A 19,524-nucleotide genomic window follows, 5' to 3' on the forward strand; every position below is an offset into this window, starting at 1 on the left:
TTTTTCTTTATTTTGCAGTATTTGTCAAAGTAAAAAGTAAAAATATTTTTTGCGTTTTTATTTTTAAAAATGTACTTTTTCATATAAATTTTTAATTCTTTTAGAAAGTATTTTCCTTGATCCTTAAATAATGGTAAGCAGGTCCTTTGGTCCCTTTGGTTATATAATACAATTGCTGTTTTAGTCCTGTCCTTAAATAGTGATAATAAAAGGACAAATTGCCTTTTGTTCATTATCTGTCGTTTGTGTGAATGGTTTCTATGAGACAAACATTGCTATGAAACTAATCAAGGGTGCCAAGACGGGGTGCCGTTGTTGGATGTCCCGACCCTGGCTTCACGTTGGAGTCACCTTTACTCCAACCGAACAAGATACCTAAATGGGAATCCGGATCCGAACCGGAGAAGCTTTGTGTAGACGACATGTTAGATGTATATTGCGGAGAATTCGGGCCATGGCAATTGCGACTCTTTGTTTTAACGAGCCTAGCATGGGCGTTGGAAGCTTTACACACCATGGTTATGATATTTGCCGACCGGGAACCTGCTTGGCGGTGCGTAAAAGGGTAAGGTCAGGGTGCGACGAGAAGGTTACAAGTGTTTGTGGGCTCGAACCAGGGTCTTGGGAATGGGAGGGTGGTTCGGAAAGCTCAACCGTGGCTCAGTGGGGGTTGGTTTGTGGGGAGAAGTATAAAATTGGGCTCGTTCAAGCCTTGTTTTTCACTGGCTGCATGATTGGTAGCATGTTTACACCCATTATTTTTCTTTCCGAATTCTTGGTACTCTGTTATATCACACGCGAAACGGAAAAATCGGATATAAATTCTTAAATTATCATGTATAAACCACTAATTCCATGATTAAATTCAATTTTTGGTACATAAAAAAATTCAGGTGCATGAGTATTTGGTCGTTTATCAGACTTGGACCTGGGAAGAAAAGGTTCATTAAGAGTAGTTTGCATCTTAAGTGCCATCTTTGGTTGCCTAACATCATTAGCCCCAGACTACATCACATGTTTGGTTCTCAGGTTCCTAACAGGGTTCAGCACCGGTGGAGTCGGGCTCTGCTCCTTTGAATTAGCCACCGAACCAGTCGGTCCAACCAAGCGCAGTGCTGCTGGAATGACCACATTCTGTTTCTTTCCAACCGGCATTGCTTACGTTTTTCCTACATGGCGTACTCTTTATGTCGCCGCCTCAATCCCCTCTATCCTTTTCCTCCTCCTTGTTATTCCGTTCATTTCCTAGTCGCCGCAATGGTACCTTGTTCGAGGCGAAATGAATGAAGCAATGAAGATCATGCAGGCTATAGCCAACTCTAATGGAAATAATCTCCCCGAGGGAGCAATCCTAGCACTAGACGATGAAGTTAATGACACTCCGAATGATAATTGTTTCAAGGAAGAATCCGGCCCCGTCGTGGATGTAATCCGATCACCCGTTTTCGACTATTCGTAGCGGTGGCGATCAACTTCACTTGCTCGGGTGTGTACTATTGCCTTAGCTTGAATGTTGTAAACCTAGAGACAAATCTTCACCTAAGTGTCCTTCTCAATGCCGTGGCTGAAATGCTTGCGTTCATAATAACAGCAGTTTTATTGGATAGATTCGGGAGGAAGCCATTGCCAGTTGGGGCACAATGGGTGAGTGCTATATTCTGTTTAACGGGGTGTTTAGTGGGAAACGTTGGAATTTGGAAAGTGATCAAATTGTGTTGTGGGGTTTTGGGAATATTTGGGATGGCTGCAACTTACAATCTGTTGTTTATTTATACGGCTGAGCTTCTCCCCACGGTGGTGAGAAACACAGCCCTTGGAAGTGCCACTCAGGCCGCTCAAATGGGGGCCATTTTGTCACCGTTGGTGGTGGTTTTGGGTCGGGTTCTTCCGTTTCTGGTGTTCGGGTTATGTGGATTGTTTGGTGGGTTACTTGAAACTATATTTACTGTATTTTTTTTACCTCTTTTATCTATCTTTTTTTTTTCGATTTTTGACACTGATTGTTATCTTCATGACATTTTTTAGCATTGTAAAGCTATTTAATTTATTAAATGATTGATATTTAATCCAGACGAAAGAAAATCATGATTGATATTTAATTTTTCTTTCCGGGGCTCCATCGGTTGTTTACAAATTGTTGTTGTAAGCCATTGGTTTCACCATGAAGTTTCTGAGAAATTGCCTCTTGATTTGTAATTTTGGTTGGAAAAATTATAGGAAGGTTAAAGAAACAATGGACTGAATCTCAGCGTGATGAGTTAACATCGGCATCGAAACCCATTAATATTGCCTGTTTAGATGTGTGTTACATAAGGCATGTTGTATATGGAATTGACAATAAGCATTACAAACTTCCATTTTTCAATTGCTACCAATTTCCCGTTTTCATTGTTTTAGATGTACATTTAGTACAAGTTTTAAGGTTTCAATTAAGGATAGTTAAATTAATTTAAAATATAATTTTTTAATATGAGATCATAATTTTATATATTTAAAAGTAATTATTATAATATTAATCGATATATTTTTCAATTATTTTATTTTTATTCAATAAAAATGAGAAAGAAGAGATAATTATTGTAATATTAGTGACAAGCTATGAATGCCAATAGGATTGGATTTTGTAATATTTAAAATGTCTAAATTTGAATCGATGGTAATGATGTGGTATTGTAATGTTAGGAATATTTAAATCAGAATTTATTTATAATTTACATGGGAGCTAAATCCATTTATTATTAACCAGCCATTGATCCATGGCAACTTAATAGCAGTACACCATTAAAATGAGAATACACTCTTCTGATCTAGACTCGTTTAAGAAGCACAACCATAATAACCATCACGGCCAATCCCATCAGGCTAGCTCCGATCGTCTTCTCGAAATAGTTTGATCCCGCATTTCCTTTCTCCATTCCAGCAGAGGGTAAAGTAAAGAGGTTCTGCAGGAATTCGGTTGCTTTATTAGCCATCTCAACCACACTAGTCTTGAAGTTCTCTACAAAATCCAAAAATGGATTCCCGACTTCTTGGGGTTGATTTGCATTGAAATATTCTTCGATCTTTACTGAAGAAGATTCACAACCCCCAGGGGATCCAAATGCATAACCTGCAACACATTCTTATAAATTCATGGAAAAAGAGTAAGAGAAGCATCAGATATATACGTAAAATTCTCACCGGTCTTATGTGACCGGATGAAGTCCATGTAAGCCGGATTGTGCAGTACAGCATTCCATACATTTGGATCCGCAGCAATCGATGCAACCATAGACTGAACCAAAACCAACAACAAAGTTATACTTCCACAAAATAATCGAAAGATAAAGGTTCCCAACTAAACCTCCCAAGTACTTTTGCAGAACATAACAACATTATGAACATTCTGTAATCTGAGGACTGAGATAGCTCATGTCACAAGAATCCAACATTTTTAGAGGAAATTCCTCTAATGGTTTCGTCATAATAAAGAAAACATGACAAAAAATCGAAAGAGTTAAACGAGAACCTGAACTGCAGGGCTTTCATTGAGTAATTTGAATGCCTGAACAGCAGGCTTTGGTGCTAAAGTGGCTTTAACATCATATGCAGTGCAATCTTTAGTCTCCTCTGAAAGCATTGACGACCGGGACGAATGAGCATCATCGGTCCAATTTGGAGATGATAGATAAGCCCTGGAAAAAGAAAAACACGATACCACAAAACAATATTATCTAACAGATCATGAAACTCAATGATGTAATTGGAACATCAATGATCTTAAAGTAATAAAATCCAGTCCATAACTTAGAAGATTCAAGTTTTCTAGTCTGGGGTTCTTGAAAATGATGTTTCCCACGTTATAATTTCAAATTTTTCATGAAATGTAACGTCTTAATCAAAGAAAAGTAATGATTAATCGTATAAAGAATAATTAATTTCAAATTTCGTAAAGATGGATCTTGTATTGAATAAATGGATCCAATGAAGAAAATTTTCTCAAAATAATGATCTTTACTTATCCAATGCATCTTTCAAATCAGTAGTGGCTTCTTTAGCCTCCTCAAGGGTTGGAACACCGCCAAACAACACCCGAGCAATCGACTTTCCTCCGCCGGAGATGGCGGTGGGCACCTCCTCTTCAATACCGCCCGCAAACTCCCAATCGTCCACCATCTCCCATGATGCCATCTGATTGACCGACGCCGTCAAGTCAGAAGCCGAATAAACCCCCCCGCCAGAAACAGAAATTCCTGAAGAAACCGAGCGAGAAGCAGCGACACGCATGACAGAGTACTCCGCAGACGACGGAGCCACCTGAACACCGCCACGAAGGCCGGTGTTAACAATACCGGCCCCTGCGACCTTCGCTGCCGCCCTCATTACTCCTCCGCCCATTTTGGTAATTCGAAGAAAAAAATTAAAAAATAGGAATAAGATTTCGGAGAAATTAAGAAACTATGGATAACATTTAGTTATTCAAAGACATCGGCTATTTAAATAAATAATTTTAAAAACTTTTTTATTTACTAAAATTTGGCACTTAAATAATAATAGTTTTTAAAAATAATTTTGTGTTTAAAAAATTATTAATTTTTGTAAAACAATTATATATAATATTAAAAATATAAGAAGTATGTTAATAAATCATCTTTCATAACAAAACTTCCATTAATTATATACATTTGCTGCTTGAATAAATATATACTTTTTGGATTTAAATGTATCTATTTTTCAAAAAATTATATAACATTAAAAGTTTACTATATCAACAGTAATATTCTTAAAAAAAAAACAGGGGGTGGAAAAGTTGGGTCGATTGAAGACTGGAATGGAAAGGAGGCATATCAAATCGGGTCAGTTCAGGGTTTTGGAACTGATGGCCATTCCAAGGTTTCCAGGAACCTTAGATAGGGGTATAATCGTCAATTTAAACACAAAATTTATTGCGAATTAATTAAAAATCTTTCAAATAAATATTATTTTATATTCATTTAAATTGAAAGAAATAATAGACATAAATTTTTTAGGAAGGTCCCACGAAAATGCCTTTTTTACAGTTAAGTCCTTATGGTTTTTGACTTCATTATCATAAGTCTATTCACTTTACAGTTCTACCAGGCATGAAGCTGGGGAACGACTTTGTTACGGGCCAATATTAGTATCTATCATCAAGTTATGATGACCCTGCTCCAGGAAACTTCACATTCGGACTAGATTTCCAGACTTGGTTCTGAAAGAAGGCTCCTCGGTGCGATTTCATTCCAATGAAAACGAAGTATGCTATGTATATATAATCTATAATCATGGGCTTATATGTATAATATACAATATTATTATAATGTATGACACAAAAGTTAAATGATTAATTATGTTACACTTACATATGTCATAGCTATTAAAATATCATCAAATTAAAATGTAGATATTATAATTTGTATTTTTTCTTATTCCATCAAAGATTTTATATTTAAGATAAATATATTTTCTTGAAATATCTCAATCTTCTAGCCAATCTATAGATCTCAACTTTCTAGTAAATTTCCAACTTTTAGGTACGATTTTACAAATTTAATATATTGTTCTTGATAATTTAATACGATTAGATATTGGATTTGATTTCATATTTATTATGTTTTGATTCTAACATCATGTTCTTCAGCATAGCTCATTTCTTACAAGATTAGTGATTAGTCAGATTTGAGGCATTTCAAATGGACTAATCAAAACCCGACGGTGGGTGCATAATCATTCAAAACAAGATTTCAAATGGACAGTTTCGGATTGTGTGGCGCAAATGGTGTCTGCAATCCTAATAACTCCCCCATTTGTTCTTGCTTGAGGATTCACTCAGGGTTTTAAATAGCGGTCTGCGATCGCGATAGCGCCCGTGAAATAGCGGTAGCACTGCCTTCCGATATACCCGCTATGGCCACAATCGTGGTAAACATGACATGACCGAAAATACGACTGCGACTTGAATCCCTGGTTTCACTAATGTATGGTGTATATTCACTACAGGGTTTTGTAGGCTCAATGACTGGCCTTTAATTAAGTATTCTTGAGTTGCCATTATTCGATTTGGCAACAACTTCTCGTGCAACAGATAACTTTTCTCCGAACAAAAAACTCGGAGAAGGTGGTGTTTGATCTGTCCACAAGGTAACAACAGATTATAATAGTTTCATTTGGAACGTGTTGGATTGTTTGCTGTAACCAGAACTGCATTTGAGCTCTCTGTGTCTATTAATCTATCTGCTAGAAGTTCATCTTTGCATGCTCCACTTAACCCGAAATGTGTTTCCTGCAGTGGTTACATGTGTCCGGAATATACTTGATCAAATCTAATGTTTTTAGCTTCGATGTTTTACTACTAGAGATCATAATTGCGAAACGAGACGCGGGATTCTTTCATCCTGATCATCATCTTAACCTTGTTGACCATGTAAGTGTCACACTACAAACTTTCTCAAATGCAAATGTTAAATTCTTACATTTGACTTTAGTTGCATAGGCATGGAGGTTATTAATAGAAGGGAAATCGATGGAACTGGTTGCAGAACCGAAAACCCGCATGAAATTGTACTATCGATTCACATAGGTCTATTATGTGTGCAACAAAATGCAGAAGACAGACGAACATGCCGAATATTCTACAATGCTCTTAGCATAGGTCTTTCCATGCTAGAATATAAATATCGAACAAATCCTCTAAATATATGATAATTTTTGTAAAAGAAATAATGTATATTCGTGACTTGTTTGGTATTACAGGAAGGGCTAAGTTTCTTATATTACATGACTTGTTTGATATTGATATGTTCATTTTTCCTCAGCATGAAAAGGTGTTGCCACTAAGAAAAGTCCTACTTCATTGACTTGTATGGTTGGATTACAGATGTTTATTTATTGCTCATCAATGTATTCCGTGCGGTTAGGGGAAAAGTTACATCCCGGGCTCCATAAATTCCGACTTTTCTTTCCATCAGTCCCTTTCAAGTTGAAATTTCAAAAAATATTATACATTTTAAAGATTTTATTTATTTAGACATATTCATTTTTTTAGAAATATTTTAAAATTATCTAAATTTTGCGATTGAATAATTCATAATCAGTACCTTTAAATGTTAAGTAAACCCCAAATATAAACAGAGTCAAATATATTAGGAAGGCATAAATGAGGGTAGTTGAGGTGGTGGTGGTGGCCGTGGTTATTAAAAACCCTAACCATTTGCAAACTTTATTGTGATGTTAGGTTTTAGGTGGTTGTCCTTATATTCAATTTTATTTTTCTTTTCTTTTCCTTGGATATTAATGTAGACCACATTATTTGTTTTAAGGGTTTTTTTCTTCGGTGAAAAATAAGGGAAAAACCAATTGATAAAATGCAGCCAATAGATGAAAATGCAGATGCAAAGAATGAATTACTTGTTGAACAGGTCAAGTGAACCGTAGAAATATTTGTCCACTCATTTTCAATTTTCTTTATAATCTATTTTAATCATAAACCAATATTCAACAATGCCATTGATCAGAATTTCACTATGGAGTTCTGTCTTATATCAGAAAAACTGGACCACTTGCTTGATGCAGGAAAAAAAATTATCTGCAGAATAAATAAAAATCCAAGTATATTTTTTCTTTAATTCAACTCTTGTTTCTTAGTATGGTACTGTCAACAAACATATTTTTCATAGAAAAAAAAAATCAAAGGTGACAACATTTAATTGGTTTAAGGTTGGAATTCTAGTTCCAGAGTGGTTTCATTAGCTATGGAAGTTATTTACTTGAGATGAAAAGGAAACAGCTTTCAAGCGTCTAGTTCTTCATTATATCAATGGAAGTCTTTGCCATTCTTCTTCTTTGCTCCTTTTTATTTGCTAATCTTACTATATCCACAGCAGTGGACACCTTGAATGCAACTGAAATACTTAAAGATGGCGACACTATAGTTTCAGCCGGTGGAAGATTTGAGCTAGGGTTCTTCAGTCCAAGTAATTCAACCAAGAACAAGTACCTGGGAATTTGGTACAAACAAATACCACTCAAAACTGCAGTATGGGTAGCCAACCGAGAATCCCCCCTCAATGATTCATCAGCTGTTTTGAAACTCACCAGTCAAGGGATTTTAATCCTTCAGATTCATAATGGAACCACCATTTGGCGTTCAAACATATCGAGACCGGCTCGGAATCCGTCTGCAAAGCTGTTCGATTCAGGAAACTTGGTCGTGAAAGACGAAAATGAGAGAAATCCGGAGAATTTCTTGTGGCAAAGCTTTGACTATCCATGTGATACATTGCTTCAAGGGATGAAGCTTGGGAGGGACTTAGTCAGAGGCCTGGATCGACCCCTGTCATCCTGGAGAACTCCTGATGATCCTGCTCCAGGTAATTTTACATATCGGTTCGAAGTCGGAGGTTTTCCGGAACTTATACTTCGAGAAGGTTCCGTCATCCGGTTCCGGCCTGGTCCTTGGAACGGTATACGGTTTAGCGGCACACCTGAGCTAAAACCGAACAAGTTCTTCACAGTTTCTGTTGTGATCAATGACAAGGAAGTGTATGACACCTATGTGCTTCATAATAGCTCGGTTCTTTCGAGGATGGTGTTGAGCCATGACGGACTTTGGGAGCGGCTAACATGGACCGATCGAACCCAAAGTTGGCAAGTTTTCGTCACGGTTCAAATGGACCCTTGTGACAGTTATGGACTATGTGGTGCATATGGCAGCTGCAATGCAAGTAACAGTGTAAAATGCAGTTGTCTGAAAGGATTTGTGCCGAAGTTTCAGAAGGATTGGGACACTCAAAACTGGTCTCACGGTTGTGTTAGAAGAACCACATTGAACTGCTCGAGTGATCGGTTTTTGAAGTATTCGAACGTGAAGTTACCGGATTCGAGACAGTCATGGTTTAGTTACAGTATAAATCTTGATGAGTGTAAGAATTTGTGTACTAGAAATTGTTCTTGTACTGCATATTCCAATTTGGATATTAGAGATGGAGGAAGTGGGTGCATGCTTTGGTTTGTTGATCTGGTTGACATTCAACAATTCAGTGAAAATGGACAAGATTTATATTTAAGGATGGCTGCATCAGAACTAGGTATGGAAATTTCTTCTCTCCTTGATGCTTGACACCTCGAGCTATCGAGTAAGTTGAATTCGAGTATCTTTTCTCTTTAATGATTTCTAACTCGAAGATTTCTGGTATGATTTCGATGAAATAGAGAGCACAAAATCCAAGGACAAGGAAAGAATTTGGGTTGCATTCATCTCAATGTTATCTGCAGCAGTGTTGATCTTTGGATTAACCTTGATCTTATATATTTGGAGGAAGAGACGCCATGAAAACCCTGGTATATACTGCACCACAGCTCTCACAAATCCACTGTTTAACACTTCCATTTGTGTTTTTTTCTTCTAATAACTGTTGGCATTTCTACATACCTTGTAGGATAGAAATTTCATTTGTTTAACTACACCAAAAGTTGGAATTTTATGTTGCTCGGTCGGTTTCAGTTTTCTTGAAATACAAGACACTAATGTTCGATGCATAATAAGACATGGATATGGAGATATGAGTATATATCCTTTACATTTTCTCCAACTTCTACTTTACAGGATTGACCACATCCACATTTATTCCTGAAAGTGGCCTCGGTGTTAAAAATCAGAACGAAGAGTTCGAGTTAACATCATTTGATTTAGCCACAATTGTTCTTGCAACTGATAACTTTTCGATCAAGAATAAACTTGGACAAGGCGGTTTTGGATCCGTCTATAAGGTAGCAATCTTGTTCAAACTCCATGTTATCTATGTTACAGGGATGAACATGTTACTTGTATTGTTTTGGGGTCAGTGTTATTTATTATACTTAAGATTCGGTATAAATATCGGATACAAATATCTTAATATCGGATATGATTATTTCAACATGATATCTGGCTTCCAATGATGAATAAGTTATGCAATTTTGCAGGGGTTGTTGAAGGATGGGCGAGAAATTGCAGTAAAGAGGCTATTGAGAAGCTCTGGAGGAGGACTTGAAGAGTTCAAAAATGAAGTCATGCACATTGCAAAACTTCAGCATCGAAACTTAGTGAAGCTTTTAGGATGCTGCATACATGCCGATGAAAAGATCTTGATCTATGAATTTATGCCGAACAAAAGCCTCGACTTCTTTATTTCCGGTACGAGTTTCTGATCCGAACTGCTTCCATCGAGATTGATAACATTCACTGTGCTCGTAATCACGATGAACATGTCTATGGCTGACTTTTGTGTGAAAATAATCTGAACAGATGAAACTCAGAGCAAGCCACTAGATTGGCCTACACGATATAACATTATCAATGGGATTGCTCGTGGTCTGCTGTATCTCCATCAAGATTCAAGACAGAGAATAATACATAGAGATTTGAAAGCTGGTAATGTTTTATTAGACTATGAAATGAACCCCAAAATTTCAGACTTTGGATTGGCTAGAAGTTTTGGAGAAAAGGAAACCGAGGCAAACACAAAGAAAGTTGTGGGAACATAGTAAGTAAAAATCCGAATTCCGAAACGACCCAAGCTTTAATTCAGTCAGTTCATGCTATTGTCTTTGAAATGTTTGTTCAAGGTTTGACATTAATTTTTTAACTATCTGCAGTGGTTACATGGCTCCAGAGTATGCAATTGATGGACTATACTCCATTAAATCTGATGTCTTCAGCTATGGCGTATTGGTGCTCGAAATAGTAACTGGAAAGCGTAACAGAGGTTTCTGCCATCCAGATCATCATCTTAATCTTCTTGGCCATGTAAGTCTTTGTCAAACTCAAAATCAAGGATTTAAACCAGAAATAACGAACGTATCATGTTTGATTAAGTGCTTGTTTGGTGAATATGTAGGCATGGAGACTGTTTGGTGAAGGAAAATCCATGGAGTTGATGGCATCAACAGCGAGGGAAACTTGTAATCCATCTGAAATGTTGAGATCAATCCACGTTGGCCTGTTATGCGTGCAACAAAGCCCGGAGGATAGACCGAACATGGCTAGTGTAGTACTGATGTTGGGAAGTCAAGGGCCATTGCCGAACCCTAAACAACCAGGTTTTTTCACTGAACGCGATGTCATTGAATCCACATCTTCTTCATCGAACACCCAAAAACTCTTATCGTCTAATGATTTCACCATTAGACTGTCGGAATCAAGATAAAAGAAAAGAAATGCTAACTTTTCAATGTTGGTTTTGCTTGACTTGATGAACTCCTTGGAATTGATTGTATTAAGTCATTGAAACAATCTAGTTTCTTTTCATATGTTTTTTAACGTCTTGTATCTCTTGGTAGCGCAACCAGTTAAAATAAAACCCAAAACTTGAATTATTCAATCTATTAACGTCTATCTGTTGTTTGTGCACCGAGTGCAGAAGATAGACCAAACATGTCAATGTTGTGCTGATGCTGAGTTCTGATGATCCATTGCTTTCTTTTTCTCTTAATACTGTCATGTTTGAATGAACAGAATCATTCTCGTACAAGTGAATTATTAAACTAAATGGAATAGTAACTTACTAAGTTGTATTGCTAATTAAATGAGATAATTAACTATGATTTTGGTCCTCTGAATGAACATAATCCTCTTTCAGAATGTAAAGCAAGATGAAATTAAAAGTGCTAACTTTTCAATGTTGGTTTTTGCTTTCCTTTAGTTTCTTTGTGTGCGTGTGTCATGCACAGGTTCTTGTGCATCTATTTCTGGCAATGCATGTCGATCATTTCCTATCACAGATCCAAAAACTTGTTCTGATTTTATATTCAGACACACTCGTCGATGGTATTATTCGGACTTAAAAGTGAGAGTCGTGCATGTGATCTCAATAAGGGTAAAATCAATACACATATTTGGCATATTATTAGACACAAATGTTGGAAACAAACACTCAAAAGGAAACTCATGGTAAATGTTCATATTGCTGCAGTGCAATATGGCATCAAAGCAAACATGAATAGCTCACAAAACTGAAGCCAAATGTTGACACCAAGATCATCTTATAGTATATCATATTGCAGTAAAACGTAATCGCCTCAAGTGCCATTAAAATGGAAATCAAGAACCTCGTCAAACATACAATAACCACGTCAGTGTATAGACTTAAACACAGATGAGAAGAAAGGAGGAGAAAAACATAGGATCAATTTTAACCATGCATTTTGCTTCTATAAAAAAAAACCATGCATTTTGACGACTTCTCTTCGTCTCGCAATGGGAGCCTTCTCTATCCTATTGCAACAACACAAGAAAAGCAAGATAATGCGATTAGATTACAGACTCTATTTTTAAAAGAAAAACAAATATGACATTATTTAAGATATTTTCAACACCAAATACCTTGATAGTATAAAGCCGAATTTCCTGTCAACTTGCTAAGCATCTGCAAGGAAAGAAGCATTTTAAGCAATAGTGTTCAACAATATCGTACAAACTTCATAAATAGACCGAAGTACAGGAAAGAAACTCGGGAAGCTTTCCTACTGGAACATGGTATGAATTTCATGACAGGCAAGATCATGTTTAGTAATTCAAGATGCTTTCACGTGGAAACCACAGAGAGATATTTTTCATTCGAAGTCTTCTTTTTCACAACCAGTGGCCTTAAATAAACAAATAAAGCAAGGAGACAATTGTGTATGATCAATTGATATATAACTTCCCCCAAACTGCAAGTTTCTTTTCCCAATTGAGGCATGCCATTCAGCATCTGGACTTACCTTTTCAGTCCCAATTTACTTCCCGAACTGGAGCCCAATATTTCTATAACTTATCCACTCTAGCAGATCAAACACCCTAATGTTGTTTCGTGAAGTAAAATATATTGAATCAAGAGAGAAAAGCATACTGAAACGTTTTATCTTCCCATATTATCCCAGCTAATGTAACCATGATCTATGAAACTATTGGGGGTCTTCCATACAAAAATCTTTCTGATAGTCCTTTTTAGCTCCAACCAATCATTCCATTTCCAATACTATATATCGTCTTCTTCCATTAAATCATCATTACCAATCACAGCTTCCCATTCCAATTAGCTACGAAAACTTGACAACATAACATCCATCACGAAACTCAAAGAAAGAACTATTTCAATTAAGTATTTAAGCACATTTAGTTACTCGATATAAACACAATAACATTGCTACCATATATCTTCAGAACATTTATGCACGGCTCACTTGTATTATACCGAGTTAGCAATTATAAAAATAGCCACATTCCACATTCTATCCTTATTTCATTAGTTTTTTGTCAACCAGCCATCTCCTTTTCTGCAAATTATCCATATTTTCAGTTAAGTTGCAACCTGCAACAATATTCAAGTTTGCAAAACTAATCTTACCCACGGAAGAAAGATTCCCATCACTAAAGATCTAATAGGAAGAATCAGGCTAAATACTTATAAGCTACAAAAACACGGATGGAACTAAAACTTTCCCACCACGTATACTACCACCATGGCCTAGTTATCAGCTAATGTAACAAAATCTCTGAAACCAATCAAATTAAACAAAAACTTGCCAAACTTTACCAAGAAAAGACCAACCTATGGCCATAACAACAACAAACTAAGACCTTTCTCACTACATGTCATCTGTCATATCCATCATATTATGCTGCTGTGCACCTAATCTTCATCTAAAACAATACCAAACACATTAACCAGGAAAAAACACTAAGATGATCACTGCCAAGAAATCAACAGTATTTGAAAACCAAGAACAAAGTATGCCGGGATTAGTTATCTGGTTCACATGATGCAAGTCATCTTTGCTAAAAGAACTTCTCAATCCATCCAAATTAAGCATTGACAGAAGTGCAAATATCCAAAATTTCCTATCAAACTGAAACAAAATAAAAGACCCCAAAAAAATAATTAACCTTTGTCATCTTTCCCCTCCACCTCAGCCGGCTTAACCGTAACCACAGGCACGCCATTCACAGCATCTTTATCATCAGGATACCTAACAACAATCACAGGACAGACACAATGATGCACACAATAATCGCTAACACTTCCCAATCTCCCATCACTCCCTCTTTTCTCAGCTCCAAACCCTCTACTCCCCATTATAACAGCACTCAACCCCAGCCTCTCCACCTCAAGACACAATCGTTCCCTCATATCGTGATCTTTCACTATATGAATTTTGAAGTGAATCCCGGCTTCTTTCAAGGGTTTGGCCAAATCCGCCGCCTTTGACGCCGTGAAGGCATCGAAATCGTCTTCGAGTTGCTGCTGGGACTGTGGGGTTGCTGGGTTTTGCGGGGTTTGAGGAAGTGGACCCCAGTCAGCTCCGAAGAGTACTGATGTGGGCGAAACGTGGAGGAGGAGGACAGCATCCCCGGGTCTGAGGTAGTTCTGCACGGCCCAACGCACGGCAAAAGCAGACTCATTGGAGAGGTCAACGGCTACCCCGATCTTACGCCGGGTACCGACAGTTGGGGTGGGAATTGCGGCGGAGGTTGGGTGGTGAGGGGAAGAGGGGTGGTGGATCTTGATTGTTGGAAGCTGAGGATGATCACTGTTATCTGTAGGATTCATTTTCTTTGGTCAAAACAACACAAGGAGAGGGCTTTAAGCTGAAAGGAGTGTTTTAGATAGTTTTGGAGACGAAAGTGGAAGAACAAGGGTGAAGAACTTGAGTTTGAAGAATGGGAAGTGGAGACAAGACAAAGTCGACAAAAGCAAAGTGAAACGAGTTCTCACTTGTCATCATCCATGGGAAAGGAATATGGAATTGGAACCATTCCCCCCCCCCCCCCCCCCGGCCCCAAAATACTGGAGCTTTGGGTTTGGGTTTCCGAAGGTGTTTTGTTCTTGAGTAGCCCAAGATCTCTTCAATGAGTTAGATTTGTTTTAAGAATTAAATATTTAAATCTAGTTCGACAGCTTGTGGACGTGCCGGAGTGGTTATCGGGCATGACTAGAAATCATGTGGGCTCTGCCCGCGCAGGTTCGAATCCTGCCGTCCACGTTTTTAACTTTCCTCTTAATTTCCTTCTCTTCTTTTCCTGTCAAAGTTTATAATTTTTACAAAATGATCATTAAAACTCTTAATTTGTTTTATTTTATAATAAAAAAATAGGTCAACATTTTTACTGTTATTTAAAACTATATAATTTTGAAGGTAAAATACACATGATGGAACATGTTGGTATTCCAAAGGCCACAAAAAGATTCCGACCAGTCTTGCTCAAGTGATTGATCAGCTTCTTGAAATAGTTGTGAAATATCCTTCTGCAAAATGCCAGAAGGATAATGCAGTTGGCTTAACTTCAGTGGAGATTGATGAATCTTCAAGCAAGGTGAAGTGTAAGTCAAAGGTTGAAGAAACCAAGAAAATCGAGTCCGAGGGTCTTTTGCCAAATTCGGATTGGATGAAGTAAATAAAGGCAAATCACAACTATTAGCAATTAACACCAACCAACCAATTGTTCAATGATCTTTCATTATTATGTATTAAGTAAATCTAAATTTAGTCACCAAAGCCATTTAAATTAGATCAATCCCTTTTTAATAAAAAAACATAGTTAAACAAAAACATCTCCTCTCTCTTGCTAGCCACAGTCCAATCTCTCCCCGGACAAAACAAGTTATTTTTCTTGCAAGAAAAGCAATGAGTGCACCAAAGAGAACTTGGATTGTGGCAGCATCAATTTATGCAGTTGAGGCACTCAAGGACCAAGGAAATTGCAGATGTAATTACACCCTAAGGCTTGCCAAGAACAACCTTAGTAAACCCTCGCCGTGTTTGAGGTCCGAGGCACGCTCGGAGAAGTCACCGGCAACGGTGAAGGCAATGTCCAGTAAAATGAGAGAAGAGAAGAAGAAGTCCGAGAAGTCTATGAAAAAAGTCATGGAACTAAATTCATGGGGTCCTAACACAATTAAGTTTTAATGTAAGTTTCATGGTTCTTTTTTTAGAAATCAAAGACCATGATTAAATGGCATTGTTTTGATCCTATTATTAATAATAATTAAAGAGTTCAAAGTTTTGGTTAAATTTACTTATATTCGGATCAAGAGTTAATAGATTTGACATATTATCTATAAAAGTAATAAAATATCAAATAATTGATAATTAAATTTAAATAAACATTTATTATTAAACTGTCCTAATCTAAATTTAATATTGTAAACATTATTCTCCCATTTAGCTTATCACATTAATTATTTATTTTAAAAATGATTAATAAATTATATTAGAATTCGAATTTAAATTTAAATTTAAATATTAAAAACAGAAACAGTCGAAACAATTCATATTAGAAAATATCCTTGGACTACTCTTCAACATTTTTTCCACGTTTTATTTTTATGAAATTCAACATGTTTTGTAAGGTTCTACTTAACCACAAGATTCTGAAGTTGAAGATTCTTTGTCCTTCTAATATTCCTTTACCTTGCTTTCTCAAAATTTACTGAGATTTATTGTAATTTTAACTTCCTTCGTAGTTAATATTTACTGTACCTAACATTGAAGAAATGAAAACGATTGTAGTTATAATTCAAAAGGGTTCATTAGGTTTGCTTTTGCAAGTATATATGTTATTTTTTAAAAAGACTTTTTTTGTATATTTAAAAAATATTTGACATCATTATATCTAAATCGGAATATAAATTAAATACAAATATTAGGTACGGATAATTAAACGAAATTCAGCCTTTGGTTATCACAAGCATCGAAATCCCTGACGTGGTTGACACACCGGCATTAGCCAAACCTGAAACACAATATCCACCCACCACTTTATTTCTACTTAATCCACAGTACAAGGCTTCACTGTTATCACCTCAAAACTTCTGTGAATCACTCTGTTGCATATTATATCAGCCATGCTAGAAGGCAAGGCAGTGATCGAAGAGACCGATATGCTTCAAGCCATGCAGCATGATGCTCTTGATTTAGATGCTAAAGCCCTCGATTTCTTAGACGTCACAGAGTCCACCGACATTGCTTGCTTCATCAAGAAGGTAAAATAATAAGAATCAATAGGTTCGATACTCCATAGCAGGCTGAACCTATTCCATTCCATGATCTGATGCAATCTGCAATCTTATTAATGAAGGCATTTGTATTTGTTGCAGGAATTTGACAGAACACACGGACCGGGGTGGCAATGCATTGTCGGAACTGATTTTGGTTCATTTGTGACGCATTGTTCGGGCTGTTTCATTTATTTCTCTGTCGGCAGCCTTGCGGTTTTACTTTTCCGAGGTTCTGCTGCTCCTTAGGCTGATGAGGAAAACCGGTTTGCTGATTTAGATTTCTCCACTTCTTGTAACGTTGTAGTGTTGTACCAACTTTAGTCTTCTACTGTTGTTCCAACTCATTATTTTCCTTAAAGTAATCGTGTTCGATATTTGTGCCCGAAATATATTCAGTCTTAGATATGTTGATATAATTCTTCAAAAACCTCCAAATGTATAGAAAGATAGATATCCAACATACCCATGTCCGACACTATAATTCCAAGGGTAGTGAACTAGAGGTGTATTAGGATACTTCAGGTATACAGATGGAATTAACCTAAAACAATTTATGCTCATACTTCTATATTCAGATTTTCATTTTTTTCTAAAGTATCCGTGTCCGATACTTGCATACGAGAACTGAAAGCTTGTTTCAAAAACTGAGAGAAATTTGGTAAGGAATCTTGTATTCTTTGGAGCTGCATACGAGAGAAAGATATGACCAGTGAAAATGCGCATTCGCATAAGCCATGAGAACCAAGATTTACCACAGAAATGTGGCACAAAAGGGGTGTTCCCATGATTACAAGAAGAGAGTACATTATATTCGGACCTCTTCTCTCATCGAAAATGAACCTTTAGAATCAAATTAGTGGAATTCTTCCCTTCCCTTTGATTACCAATTCTTCCTTGCTGTGGAAAAAAGATCATATACATAAAATAAGATACTGGATCAGATAACAATGGCAAAAATTCCCTTCAAGAAGCAGTTTAGGATTGGGAATCTGTTTATTCCCAGTAATGATCCAACTACTACAATCAAATCTACTGTAAAGTTTAAGATGGTTTCAAAGTATAGATGGGCTATCTAAAAGAGCAGATAAAAATCTAAACATGTAACCATATTATTGACAACCATGATAAGTACCTTTGGAACAATCATTCTGGTTTTGCCACCCTTCATAGATGTACCCTTAGCAGTCCCTTTTCTACCCGCAACCATGCCTTCAGCATCCTTGCCTTTTCTACTGCTTTTATGGCTCGGATGAATTTTACCTCTATTATTTTCTTTGCCAGTACCTATCACTTTGTTGCCAACTCCCACCGTCTCTCTAGCTTTTGTAGCACCAGCAGCAAGTGACTTTTGTTCATCGACTTTGTTTAGCAGTGAAAGTTTGGAACGATGTGTCTGAGAAATAGCCTGAAAAAGGTACACTAATTTTGAGTTCTTCAACATGATACGATGTTATTTTTTGTCTTAAGGTGACTTCTAGACATTTGTAAATCAGTTGAGAAAGATTCTGCATCAGATAAAGGAAATCTATCCCAATAAACCTTAAGTTATGCAAACTCTTATGTTTTTGTCCTGTATTCAGTCTATGTTTAAAACACTATTGTGAACTAAAAGCACAAATGCAGACAAAGGCACACTATTGTTTCTGAAGGTACCAAGTGCATCATACCTTTGTTTTTATGGCTTCCTCCCAAGTTTGCTTTGAAACAGTCACTAACCCGCCTGTCCTAGAATTACAATCTCCTTCTTTACCTATAACATTTGATTTATTGTGCATGCTAGAAAGTTTCACTTTGTTCTTGACAGCTTCAGTCATTCGTGCCACATTTCTGCTATCTGGGGTTTGTTCTTTTCTCTTTATCCATGAAACAGTTGACCTCTTAGCTTCATAACCAGAAAATGAAGATGATCCCACGCTAGACTTGCTGGAGGAAGATTTACGGTCTGTTGATTCCGTCCTATTACTCCTATCATCATTAATCTCAACCCTTGATGCTGGTCTCGTAACAGTTGACCTCTTAGCTTCATAGGCAGAAAATGAAGATGATCCCACTCTAGACTTGCCGGAGGAAGATTTACGGTCTGTTGATTCCGTCCTATTACTCCTATCAGCATTAATCTCAACCCTTGATGCTGGTCTTGTAATAAAACTTTTCCTAAGACTAATCCTCACCGAGGTTAAAAGCTCACTTGTTTGACAGAAACCTCGACTTGATACCTCAAAGAACTGCTGCTGCTGCTGTTGTTGAATGCTCTCCGAGGTAACTATGCTTCTGGTATCGGTTATGAAGCTAACAGGTTTTTCATTTTTTCCTTTGGCGTTCTCAGTTATTTCAGAAACCAAACTTGTTTTCGATCTAGATGCCCCTTTCGAATTTATAAAGCTAAGTTTAGGTTTAATTCCCTCCTCAAACCCTGAAGACTTCCCCTTCCATATCTTGCTCCTGAAGTGCTTGCATCTTGATCTCGAAACCGACTGTGGAAGTGTTGGTGATGATGATGAGCCTT

At 36.9% G+C, this 19,524-nt stretch overlaps 4 protein-coding genes, 1 non-coding gene and 1 pseudogene across 6 annotated transcripts; 4 read left to right on the forward strand and 2 right to left on the reverse strand.

Moving 5' to 3' along the window:
- Nucleotides 1-379: 379 nt before the first annotated feature.
- LOC120120466 lies at nucleotides 380-2,226 on the forward strand (annotated as a pseudogene).
- A 556-nt stretch (nucleotides 2,227-2,782) lies between these two features.
- LOC120122400 lies at nucleotides 2,783-4,471 on the reverse strand. The gene is made up of 4 exons (XM_039141522.1): nucleotides 3,998-4,471; nucleotides 3,509-3,674; nucleotides 3,181-3,274; nucleotides 2,783-3,109 (listed from the first exon to the last, which is right to left on the reverse strand). Exons 1-4 carry the CDS (start codon nucleotides 4,375-4,377, stop codon nucleotides 2,808-2,810), a joined length of 942 nt encoding a protein of 313 aa, XP_038997453.1. The 5' UTR covers nucleotides 4,378-4,471; the 3' UTR covers nucleotides 2,783-2,807.
- Nucleotides 4,472-7,696: 3,225 nt separating this feature from the next.
- LOC120122383 (G-type lectin S-receptor-like serine/threonine-protein kinase At4g27290) lies at nucleotides 7,697-11,272 on the forward strand. Its single transcript, XM_039141506.1, has 7 exons — nucleotides 7,697-9,086; nucleotides 9,211-9,339; nucleotides 9,605-9,768; nucleotides 9,964-10,174; nucleotides 10,286-10,523; nucleotides 10,636-10,786; nucleotides 10,878-11,272. The coding sequence occupies exons 1-7, from the start codon at nucleotides 7,817-7,819 to the stop codon at nucleotides 11,184-11,186; spliced, it is 2,472 nt and encodes an 823-aa protein (XP_038997437.1). The 5' UTR covers nucleotides 7,697-7,816; the 3' UTR covers nucleotides 11,187-11,272.
- Nucleotides 11,273-12,207: 935 nt separating this feature from the next.
- On the reverse strand, nucleotides 12,208-14,746 carry LOC120122410 (universal stress protein PHOS32-like). 2 transcript variants are annotated; one of them, XM_039141543.1, is made up of 3 exons: nucleotides 13,907-14,746; nucleotides 12,362-12,404; nucleotides 12,208-12,253 (listed from the first exon to the last, which is right to left on the reverse strand). In XM_039141543.1, exons 1-2 carry the CDS (start codon nucleotides 14,568-14,570, stop codon nucleotides 12,397-12,399), a joined length of 672 nt encoding a protein of 223 aa, XP_038997474.1. In that variant the 5' UTR covers nucleotides 14,571-14,746; the 3' UTR covers nucleotides 12,208-12,253; nucleotides 12,362-12,396. The 2 variants fall into 2 exon arrangements, with proteins under 2 accessions (XP_038997474.1, XP_038997464.1); XM_039141533.1 differs by lacking the exon at nucleotides 12,208-12,253 and having other exon boundaries at nucleotides 12,261-12,404; nucleotides 13,907-14,745.
- Nucleotides 14,747-14,921: 175 nt separating this feature from the next.
- On the forward strand, nucleotides 14,922-15,003 carry TRNAS-AGA. The gene has a single exon. It is a non-coding gene; the product is annotated as a tRNA-Ser (tRNA).
- A 1,787-nt stretch (nucleotides 15,004-16,790) lies between these two features.
- Nucleotides 16,791-17,416, forward strand: LOC120120847 (dynein light chain 2, cytoplasmic). The gene is made up of 2 exons (XM_039140380.1): nucleotides 16,791-17,003; nucleotides 17,118-17,416. Exons 1-2 carry the CDS (start codon nucleotides 16,866-16,868, stop codon nucleotides 17,262-17,264), a joined length of 285 nt encoding a protein of 94 aa, XP_038996311.1. The 5' UTR covers nucleotides 16,791-16,865; the 3' UTR covers nucleotides 17,265-17,416.
- Nucleotides 17,417-19,524: the final 2,108 nt, after the last annotated feature.

This window comes from Hibiscus syriacus, unplaced genomic scaffold, assembly GCF_006381635.1.
Source record: "Hibiscus syriacus cultivar Baekdansim isolate YM2019G1 unplaced genomic scaffold, ASM638163v2 tig00001120_pilon, whole genome shotgun sequence".
Classification (NCBI taxonomy): Eukaryota; Viridiplantae; Streptophyta; class Magnoliopsida; order Malvales; family Malvaceae; genus Hibiscus; species Hibiscus syriacus.

Coding starts and splice junctions, on each gene's coding strand:
- LOC120122383 (XM_039141506.1), top strand. CDS start 7,817: ATGGAAGTCTTTGCCATTCTTCTTCTTTGCTCCTTTTTATTTGCTAAT. Junction 9,340..9,604: donor GAGACGCCATGAAAACCCTG/GTATATACTGCA, acceptor TCTACTTTACAG/GATTGACCACATCCACATTT. Junction 10,175..10,285: donor CCTCGACTTCTTTATTTCCG/GTACGAGTTTCT, acceptor TAATCTGAACAG/ATGAAACTCAGAGCAAGCCA.
- LOC120122400 (XM_039141522.1), bottom strand. CDS start 4,377: ATGGGCGGAGGAGTAATGAGGGCGGCAGCGAAGGTCGCAGGGGCCGGT. Junction 3,275..3,508: donor ATGAAAGCCCTGCAGTTCAG/GTTCTCGTTTAA, acceptor GTTTTGGTTCAG/TCTATGGTTGCATCGATTGC. Junction 3,110..3,180: donor CATCCGGTCACATAAGACCG/GTGAGAATTTTA, acceptor AATGTGTTGCAG/GTTATGCATTTGGATCCCCT.
- LOC120120847 (XM_039140380.1), top strand. CDS start 16,866: ATGCTAGAAGGCAAGGCAGTGATCGAAGAGACCGATATGCTTCAAGCC. Junction 17,004..17,117: donor TTGCTTGCTTCATCAAGAAG/GTAAAATAATAA, acceptor TATTTGTTGCAG/GAATTTGACAGAACACACGG.
- LOC120122410 (XM_039141543.1), bottom strand. CDS start 14,570: ATGAATCCTACAGATAACAGTGATCATCCTCAGCTTCCAACAATCAAG.